This window comes from Limulus polyphemus, unplaced genomic scaffold (assembly GCF_000517525.1).
Source record: "Limulus polyphemus unplaced genomic scaffold, Limulus_polyphemus-2.1.2 Scaffold192, whole genome shotgun sequence".
Lineage (NCBI taxonomy): Eukaryota > Metazoa > Arthropoda > Merostomata > Xiphosura > Limulidae > Limulus > Limulus polyphemus.
In genome coordinates, this window is record NW_013665802.1 from 684,136 (window position 1) to 695,329 (window position 11,194).

The 11,194-nt window shown below is 31.2% G+C and overlaps 1 protein-coding gene across 4 annotated transcripts in view; it reads right to left on the bottom strand.

The window, feature by feature from the left end:
• LOC106478235 (ninein-like protein) overlaps positions 1-11,194 on the bottom strand; it is a 130,217-nt gene that overhangs the window by 14,583 nt on the left and 104,440 nt on the right. For all 4 annotated transcript variants that reach the window (XM_022381790.1, XM_013938760.2, XM_022381789.1 and 1 more), the window contains 5 exons: positions 6,435-6,574; positions 4,448-4,588; positions 3,136-3,310; positions 2,327-2,443; positions 530-622 (listed from right to left, as the gene is read on the bottom strand). In XM_022381790.1, coding sequence (XP_022237498.1) covers positions 530-622; positions 2,327-2,443; positions 3,136-3,310; positions 4,448-4,588; positions 6,435-6,574 — 666 coding nt within the window. The remainder of the gene's footprint in view (positions 1-529; positions 623-2,326; positions 2,444-3,135; positions 3,311-4,447; positions 4,589-6,434; positions 6,575-11,194) is intronic.

Here is an 11,194-nt window from a genome sequence, read left to right on the forward strand (position 1 = left end):
AGGTTTTATAACACATTTTAACTTCTGCATTCCCACACCTTACAAAACAAATTGTTAGTTTTGACTATGTTAAATCTAATAAGGTCAGGGATGCTAGATGAACTTCAAGGCATGAAATGACCATAGTATTTTAAAATCAAAATCTTAATAACATAATCTCTAGTAAAAATTAATCACTGTTAACACAGTTTGAACTTCAAATGCCAATATGCAATAATTAACTGTAAATATTTCAGATGACACAAGAAAGAAATACTTTGTGTAGTTTTTCTACATTGAGAAATGAAGAATTGATATTGTTGGTAATAATTTTGTGCAGTTCTTATTATTTCATTGTTTCTTTTATAGTTGCTATACTTGAACGAAGAATCTGATACCACTGTTACTACTTTTATACAGCTTACCTTTTTATTTCTTGTTCAGTTTATATTCTTGAAGAGGGGTTGAAAGATTTGATAGCTTATATTGTTTAACTTTTCTTGTATTGTTCTCATTCTTCCAGAAGAGAATGATAATGTTGGTAACTTACCTTGTTTTGTTTCTTGTACTGGTCGCATTCTTGAAGAAGGGACTGATATTGTTGGTTCTGAAGTATATCTCTACCTGATTCCAATTCTGCAATCTATAAAATTTATAATATTAAAAACCATATAAACATTATGTTAAATGTGTTTATTTTATAATGTATTTCTCAAGGTCACAGGGATTAAATTCAAAATACAGTCCATTCTAGAAGCTGAAACGTTTTCAAGAGTGTTACTAAATCATTCTACTGATTGATAGCACAACATGTTAATGCTTATAATAAGTTCAAGTTCTGGTCTATGTGTAATGCAGATTCCATACACCTTTTCAACTGTAATGATTTACTTCATTAAGCTTTTGCATAGTTTAGTTAGAATTTCATCAAACATGTACTTACATCTTTAGTACATTGAATAAGAGAACTAAGTCATAACTAATATGCAACTCGGGATGTCAGTGACACTTATTACTCTGTTTCAGTGGGCCAAAGATATGTTTTAAATTAGTGTAAATAAACTTGTGTTTGTGAATATAATCACATCCATTCTTGCATCTTTACTCATAACTGCACAAAAAAGCTTTAAAATTATCAATAATTATTGTTTTTACTTATCTATCCTATATATCTCATGAAAATAAACAAGTCCTATGAACTTTCTGAAGTTAGGCTAGCTAAATCAAGGTAAGGGGAAACAACTGGACCAAAGTAAGGAATGAGAGTCCTGTGTATCTAAATTTCAGAATTAAGTTGTTAAACTTGACATTAAAACTCATGAACAAAACTCTTAATTTGCAAACAAAACATCTGTTATTTAACCCTTACAATGCGTCAAGCAAATATATCCTCTTTGACATTTACAGCCAGTTGATGCGACAAGCGGATTTACCCCATGGCTTCACAAAAAAGACTAGAAAAGATCAAATTTCTAATTTCATTTTTTGGTGGATAATTGACACTTTTTGGGAACCATCCCGATCAAAAGGGTTAAGATGTTCAACTGAAGCAAATGTAACTCCTGTTTAGGAAATGCTGACACTGATTAGAACACCAAAAGTATTCCTATAAATTTTAGATTTCGTAACATACAAAACTACAACTTCAGACAGTTTTTTTTTATCATTTCAAACTGAACATTGCAAAAAGTAAAACCCAAAGTAACTTGAGAATCATGTAAGGTAAAAATGACTCCAAAAATATTGTAAAATATTAAATAACATGAAGAATGTTATTTAAGTTTTGGCATGTGAACTGAAGTATCAACATTAGAATTAGTTCATATTTCTAACTTTGTTTTTAATATTAAAAAAAATGTGCATACCTTGGATCAGAGTATTAAAAAAGAAAATTTTGCAACATAAATATAGCTGAAAAAAGAACTAACAAAAAAACTAGTCATGCATGTAAAGATGTGTAAATTTTATGTAATAGCTAAGTTGCATATAAATATTAATTTAAACTTTACAAAAATCTTTAGTTGTTTTTTTTAAAAGCTGATTTATGTTTGAAATATTCATCACTGATGTTTTAAATATAAATACAACACAATAGGTGCTTCTTTGATGCTTTTAGATTATATGTATTAATATAAAACTGATAGTTGCTTCACTGATAGTACTGGAATTATATGTATAAATACAAGAATGATGGTTGCTTCACTAAGAGTATTAGAATTATATGTATAAATAAAAGACCGATAGTTGTAAAAGATGTGCAATTTTTTCTTAAAACATAATGATAATATAAATTTGACAACCTGCTTTAATCTAAGGAACTTGTGAGATTCGTTGAAATTTCTCTTACCTTCTCTTTTAATTCTCCCACAGTTTCTATTTCTTTCTGATGGACGTTATTTAATTTTTTAGCTTCACTGAACTTTTCAGTTGTTTCTAGAATCTCAGACTCCAGACGAGAATTTTCCTTTATGATAATGGTATATTAATTAATAACAGTGTATTCAAAGCTATCATTTATATAGCAAAACAAGTATCATATTGATGCTGTCAGCTAAGTAAAATTTTCAAGAGAGATTTAAGATTGAGAAAGAATATGTTAGATGACACTGGTTAAACCATGTGCAACTAAATATCAATGAAACTGTTATATACCAGAAATAAAAACACACCAAACAGAAAATAAAAGATATTTTGGAGTAAACAATGTTAAGTAAAAGATTTCATCAGATATTTCACATCGTGCTTAATTTCTTTTACAAATTGATCCCCTTTCTTTAATAATACATTGAATTAATTGTTACTTATTTGTTTACTTATGCTCTTTATTGTCTTCATTTTAATATTTGCAAACTTAAGTTTAAATATTTTTATTTAGTTAATCAATAATAATCTTAGAATACAATAAGTTTCATAAAGTAAAGTCAGATCAAAGATTATTCTAAGCTAATTCAATTTTGAAAATGGAATTTTCTCTTTAAAGATATAAGCACCATATCTTTCAAAAGTGAATAATGGTACATGTACGGAATGCCAAGTTCTGGTGATATACGAGATAATTAATCATTCTCCCTGTTAACAGATATCTCTACTATAGTTTTTTTTCAAAGGCAGGAAAATAAAAAAATAAGCCCATAAATGTTATAAAGATTCTCTTACCTTCACTAAAGTAGACAGTCTGCTACGCAGCTTATTTTCTTCATCTCGAACCAACTCTAATTCCTCCTGATGCTGCTTTTTCAGACGAGATGTGTGTGCTGTTAAAGAATCTCTTTCTTTCTGTAGTTCCTCTTGTAAATCTCTCAGTTGCTCCTGGTATCTTTTCTCTATGTGTCTTAGCAGAGGGAACAGTATCAGTTGTGAAAGAACAATCTCATTAAACATTTCCCTCTCAAGCACACATTTTACACATATTCTATCTCTAATTAACTATAAGATAATATTTATTAGAAAATTATCCTAAAACTGGATTTTGTGATTTTAAATTTACTGAAATAACCAAAACTCCATTAGTGTACTTTATTTAACTGCACTAAAAATATAACTCCAAAAGAAAAAAAACAAAATTTTTAAAATAATATCTTTGCATGTTAATGTTGAGTTGTGTGTATGTATTGTAGACTAGATAAAACTAACAATCACAAAAAAAAGGAGTGATTTTATGTTAGTGTCCATTTTTCAAGAGTTCTTTTGCTCATATCAATCTTTATGAGTAAATCATTATTACTTTAAAAAAACATTTTTTATTCTATGTGCAAGCTGGTTTTTCAGTAATCAGGCTGAATTTGTTTAACATGTTTTTTTTTACTGAATAAGTCTCTTTGATGGTAGGGGTGGAGAATATATGTCCTACTTGGAAGTTTCTCAGGTGGGATAAAGAAAGTGTGTCCAATTGAATGCTTCTTTACCTAAATAAGGCTTCACTAAAGTTAGGATATTAAAGGTCTATCCTTAAGTGTTCCTCTGCTTAAATAAGACTAGGAAATTAGAATAATAAGAGTCTAGCCTACTGAATGTTTCTCTAACTTAATAATAATTCTAGGAAGTTGGGATAAAGAAAGTCTTTTCAACTGAACTTTTCTCTACATGAATATCTACTGTATCTGCAATAGTTCTCTATGGAACCATTATATTTGATATTTGATTTTAATACACAAACATTACTTGCAGAACTCTGTTTCACTTTTTGTGTTTTTACTTTTTATATTAGTCAGATTTCTTTATGGTAAGTGAGTACAATAATATGACTTAGAATTAAATTACAATTTATACTGTATATTCAATCTTTGAAGTTCATAACATGAATAATAATAGGAAAAAGGTAGAGGAGTATTTAGTATTAACATGCTTCTGATTGTTAAAACTATAAAACTGTTAACACAGAGTAAATATGTAGTTATTTATTTTGTTCCTGCAAGTTAATATATTAAAGTCTTAAACCTAGATACTTGCTAGTATTATAAAAACTCACATTAATTTGTTCTGCGATGCCTTCTCTAACTTGGCATGATGATCATCAACTTCTTGTGCAAGCAGGGCAGCTCTGCTATTAGCTTCTGCTAGACTAACTCTTAATTTGTTTCTTTCTGCCTTTACTTGTTCATAGTTTGTTCTACATGGAAAATATACACTGTTAGTTAACATAGTCTGTATCTCAAAAGAAAAAAGATTAAACTTATTAATGATAATGTCTTTAGGAATGAAGTCTTTTATTATATAGATACACCATTAAAACAGGTTTAAAATTACAGAAGCATGTGCATGTTTAATATATGTAGTTAATGGCACTAAACAGGTTTAAAGTTACAGAAGCATGTGCATAGTTAATGTATGTAGTTAATGGCATTAATAGATCTATTACTACACAAGCTGTTTTAATTTTAATAAATCTTGTTGGTAATGTATACAGTATTAGTTACAGAGGCTTCTTTATGTTTAATGCACTAGTAAGTAGTGTAAACAATGCTAAGTTACAAAAGCTTTTAAATGTTTTAAAATGAATTACTGTTATATTTTCCAGGTGCTTGAAATATGCATTAATTGTTTTGTTTGTTTGTTCAGAATTAAGCACAAAGCTACACAATGGGCTATCTGTGATCTGCCCACCACGATTATCGAAACCCAGTTTCTAGCATTGTAAGTCCGCAGACATACCGCTGTGCCACTGGGGTGCATGCAATGACTGAATAGATATGTACCTATATTGGGGTGGGGGTCATCATTCTCAAATACTTGTTTCAGAGAAAACTGGAGCAATGCATTGGCCTTATGTGCCTTCAGGTCGCAAAAGGATTAAGTTAAGTATCACTTAACATGATGCCATGACTTGCATGAGCAGCTGCCGAGACATGCCACTACATTAGTGTATCCAAACTGTTCTTAACCCTCTGTAGTAAAGATCTTCAAGCAAATATCCAACAAACCTTACAGTCAGTGTTTGAAACATTAAATATACTATACAGGATTTCATAAGGGCTCTTCATCTGATATAAAAATCTATGCTAAGATGTCTTAGTGTAGAAGAACAAAAAAATTATAAAAAGTTTTCCTAATACTGTAAATTATCATGTTTCAAAATTTTAGTTTGGGGTCTTCTTGCTTCTATATGTTTGATATCCTTCACCATTAATATATATTTATCATTTAAAAAAATGTTATTTTTAAAATGATTAACCAAAATATTTTGATAATTATTCACACCCTTTTGCATTACAGCCATCAATTATCTAAAATTTGAATCAATATGTTATGAAAATTTAATTTTGTTTTGAATTTTCCCACAAAACTACATGAAGAGCTATTTACACATAGTTGTCCCTAATTCTGAACTAACAGACTACAGGGAAGGCAGCCAATCAACAGTTAACTTTTTTGTGGCTCATCCACTTATGCCATTTGAAAGGAGAGTTCAAAAGCGCTAACTCTATGTGCTTCACAAAGGCACGGCAAGGTCTTAACTAACTTTTTTTTCATAACACACCCATAATCCCAAAGTACTGAGCACAGTTGTGCAATAATGAGCCATGATCTTCAAACGTCTGAATTCACAGCCTGAGCACACTAGCTATCAGACCAAATCAAGTCTTAAAAACTTAGTAATTGAAAATATTTTATTTGGTGATTTCAAAGTAAAACTTTATCCTTTGTGTTAATTAGTTTACCAAAAAATTATTACACAATAAAATTAATTCATTTTTTTATTTTTGTGCACATTTTATTAACAACTACCAAGGTTTTTTTTGTAGACAATCTCTTTATTTTCATTACTGTGTTTTCATAGCACAAGGTATGCGATGGGCTATCTATGTTCTGTCCTCCACAGAAAATCAAACTCTGGATTTTTGCTATGTGAGTCTGTGTCACCAGGGGACTAATCTTTTATGATGCCACTTTTATTTGCCCTGTGTAAACAATAAGTTTTCTCTTGTGTTACTTAATCACACTCTCGAATAACTTACTTGAGATATTGAAGTTCATTCAGGTATGTTGTCAAAGAAAACTGAAATCCGCTGGACTGGCAAGCTGTAGTTAGCTCCTCTTCCAACAGAACTGTCAAATCTTGAAGATTAACTTTCAAGTTAGTATTGTAACCCAGCTCCTGAAAGAAAGAAAGAAAAAAAAAAAAACATTTTTTTAAAACCACTATATACACAATCAAGTATTCAGATTAAATCAGTATTTAGCATCTGTACAGATATGATGGAAATATTAAACTAACTTAAATACCAAATCAAATAATAAAACATTGTGTTGATTACTCACTTTGACAGAACTCTGGTATGGAAAACTTCAATACAAGGTAATTGGTTTTATTTTTCAAGCACATTACATTTCAGGGGGGGTGGAGGCTATACCCTTCATCAAATTAATGAGACAATCACTAACATTGAATTAAATATGAATTTGTAACAGCCTCTAGTATGTCAAAAGAAATATTAAATTAAAAAGTTTTAAATTACATTAAAATAAATATATAACAGAAAGTGGTTAAAAAAGTAATGAAATGAAAATGGCTAAAAAATATTAAGTTACAAAAATGAAAATGTTTTGTTCATGCTTTGTGGTTTGAGGCTACCAAGACAATAAATTAATGAGTATTTTTTTCATATTAAAGTTACAGTCTAAAAACTAGTCCTCCATATATGACAAATCTTCATTCTTTTAAACAAAACAAGTAAAAATGTTTTTAATCTGTTTTTTATATAATCCAAACAGAACACTAAGAACTTGTGATAAAACATTAAAATGTGTGGATTTGGCAATGTCTTCTTTACTCTTGAAATGATAGTTTTCACCTTAAAAAAAAAGAAGAAAACAAGGAGAGAGAGAGAAATTCCTAACATCTTTTCTCGTACTTTTATCACAATTACAACATATCCTTTTATGTCTGAATTGCTACCCCCACCCCTTACGATTCAGCGGTAAATCTGAGGGCTTATGCTGCTAAAGGAGTTTTGATGTTCACGAAGGGCAGATCACAGACAGTCCATTGTGTTTAAAAACCAAAAGTCTTAATCAAATGACGTATTTTCAACTCCACGATAGCAGAAAAACGTATACATTTCTGGAACGTATGAATATATAACTTTTTTAACAAATGAAAGGTGGAGAAACAACACGATAACGTCATTTCTCACACGTGGTCGCACTGTGTTTGGTTTCACTGGACTCTAAACAACTTCGATATATTTTCATTCGCATATTGTCTATTGTGACTGTGACCTGGTGACGTAATGCTAGGTTACTAGAATTGATTTCACTACAGTTGCATTACTTTTTATCATACAAACTGGTATTAGTTTTCTAATGGTCATCTTTTAAGCTCAGATTTTCAGCGTTTCACACAAATTCTCAGTTGTAACAGTCAATTAGAATTTTCTCGTGTTAACGACGGTTAAACACGCCTAAAAATATTTTCTCATTCATTTCATTAAACCATACACGGAGTCCAGTTTCTGCTCTCCTAACCAGTGTGCATGATGATTAAACTTTGTCTCACAGGTTTTCATACAGTGTAATCATTTGTGACAGATCTTCTTTAATTAAAGATTTTAGAACTTTTTGGTTCGGTTTTGACTCACCACTAATAGCCTAAAATATTTTAGGTGTTTGGATAATATGCGAGATACGCAATTAATTATACAACATTATTCAGCGGACTAACCAGCGAATGAAAGAATGGGTTATCTTTTCTTCACAGACATTTGACTTTTGGTGAAGAAAAACTAACAACTAAATACCTCGTTTGTTTACTTACACACAGTGGGCTGAAAAGCAATGTCAGAGACTTATGATTCAGACATGGCAGCCTCTAATTTTGAAGTATGGACGGGGGGTGGGGTGGTTTACCAATCATTCAACCGCTGCTTGAAGCTACTCTTAAACTAATAGCGAGATTGATTGTTACACTCATAATGCACTCGCAGCTGAATGTACAAAGCGAAAAAATAATAAAAGAACGTCAACTTACCTACTATAGACAAATATAGTATAAAAATCACATTGGGGAACTCGTGCTTCGTGTACAAAGTGTTTTTATACTTACTAGTTGAATATATTTGAGTAGAATGCACAAAAAGTAACACTTTATGAAATGGCAAATGCAGTTTTGTGTATTAAAGTCATTAAATATAAAAACATGTATGAAATATCTAAGTATTGCAAAATATATCTCAGTACACAGCATTATTTGTATAAACACCCTATCGTTCAGGGTATTTATCACCTTTTACCAACATCTTCATAAACCTAAGTATCGATGTATTTAACCCTAAACGTAGAGTTGAGGCGCGTCAATGTTTGTATAGTTTGTTTGAAGTTAAGCACAAAGCTACACAATGGGATATCTGTGATCTGCCCACCACGGGTATCGAAACCTGGATTCTTGCGTTGTAAGTCCGGCAGACATACCGCTGTGCCACTGGGGGGGGGGGAGGCTGTTGAGTACTACTACCTGGGCCACGTGGACGGCTTTTATCTCTGAATTTGTGTTCGTTGACTGTCACCTGTTAAATGTCGCTACGTTTTACTTACCACAACTGCAGTACGACTTGATGCAGGTCTCGTTCTGGGTGGTCTTAGTGTCTCAAGTTGAGCCACGTTTCTAGTACGGACAAAAAATATCCTCTTCTTGGAAACACTAAATCCCCAGTGTAATCTCGTCTTCGAATATTTGGAAAAACTGTTACACACCCTTCTCAAAAGTGTCCAGTTTTCATTTGCGTCACGCTATCTAAGAACTCCAAACAATATCAAAATGTTGGTTTATTACATGCCGTTCCACCGTAACTTTATGGCGGCCATGGTTGTCACGTGATTTGTCGAATTTCATATTTAAAATCGCTTGAATATAACGTACTAAACCATCTATATACATACATAACAAAGGTTCTTGTTTATTAAATATTCTCAAGAGTAATATATGTCTTCACTAACTTACGAAGCATAGTAGATCGATGGTGTTTCTCTCACAAGCAAGCATTGAATACCATCCAACATATGCTTCGCATACACATTTTCTCAATGTTATAAATTATACAACAGTTTATAGAGTAGGATTCTGTATTATGGTCAGACATTCTTGTTTTAGTGCTTGAAGATTATGTTCATACCTTGATCGCGAATCTTTTAGGCCTAGTTAACTGGTTCAATATATTATAATGTAAAATCCCGTCCTTCCAAATTTCATGCAAGTATTTATGTTGAGCGAGTAATGATTTCAAGAGTAAGTATTCAGAAATGAAATGGTGATAGTTGTAAATTATTAGTGCAAGTAAAGAAACAGTAAAAAAAGACAAAATAGTAAAGTAAAAGTCTGGTAAAAAAGGAACAGTAAAAAAGACAAAAATAGTAAAGTAAAAGTCTAGTAAAAAAAGGAACAGTAAAAAAGACAAAAATAGTAAAGTAAAAGTCTGGTAAAAAAGGAACAGTAAAAAAGTAAAGGTCTGATAAAAAGAAATAGTAAAATAATGGAAACTAAAACAAACAGAAAAGAAAAAGTTTGTTAAAAGAAGTTAAATTTTAGCGATTAAAAAATCTGTAAAACTGAATTCGATTTGAAGAATTATATATGTTTGTAAAACAAACTGAGAATACTAAAAGAATCCAATAATTTGGATTATCTCGATATTTGAGAAGAAAGGAATTACGCATATTTGTGGGTGATATGAATGGAAAGTTAATTTGTTTACGTGTACGTGATTTTATCTGTCTGTAAAGTTAATTATTACAGAGAGCAACAACTTGACTTTTCTATAGCGTTGTTTTCGTTCAATTTTATCTGTCTGGAAAGTTAATTATTACAGAGAGCAACAACTTGACTTTTCTATAGCGTTGTTTTCGTTCTATTTTATCTGTCTGGAAAGTTAATTATTACAGAGAGCAACAACTTGACTTTTCTATAGCGTTGTTTTCGTTCAGTTTTATCCGTCTGGAAAGTTAATTATTACAGAGAGCAACAACTTGATTTTTCTATAGTGTTGTTTTCGTCCAATCTAAACATACGTTATTACACTAGTTTAGTCTAATCGTGATCGATAAACAAAATGGCGCTGTTAATATACATATAAGCATCTTAATAGCTTACTTTGATAATTGTAGTATACAATGAGCTTGAGTACATATATAAACACCAAGTGAAACCACTGTACTAGAAAAACAAGAAGAAGAAAACAACACCCTCAGTGGCACAGTAATATAGCTGTGGACTTACAACGCTAGAAACCGGGTTTCGATACCCATGGTGGGCAGAGTACAGATAGCTCATTGTATAGCTTTGTGCTTACACTACGAAGAAAAAAACTCTTAAAAAGAAAAAAAATATTTATAACCCTAAATGAATGATTTATCTGATACATTTAAAAATGTGCAAGATAGAAATAAATAAATGTCAATGTTGAAGAAAACACAAATAAAAAATTATCATATTCGTCGTTGGTATCTAAAAAGGATTGGTCTGAGTAAAAATGTTGGGTATATTTTATACTAACAATTTTAAATCTTTTCGTATACATTATGCTGCTGTTAATTTTTTTTCTAAGTTACCGAATCTACTATCTTTGAATGTTACTTAAAAGCTTTCTGAGACTCGGCATGGCCAGTTGGTTAGAGCGGACGAAACGCAATTTGCGGGTCGCGGGTTCGAATCCCCGTCACACCATAGATGCTCGCCCTTTCAGCCGTGGGGAGCGTTATAATGTGACGGCCAATCCCACTATTC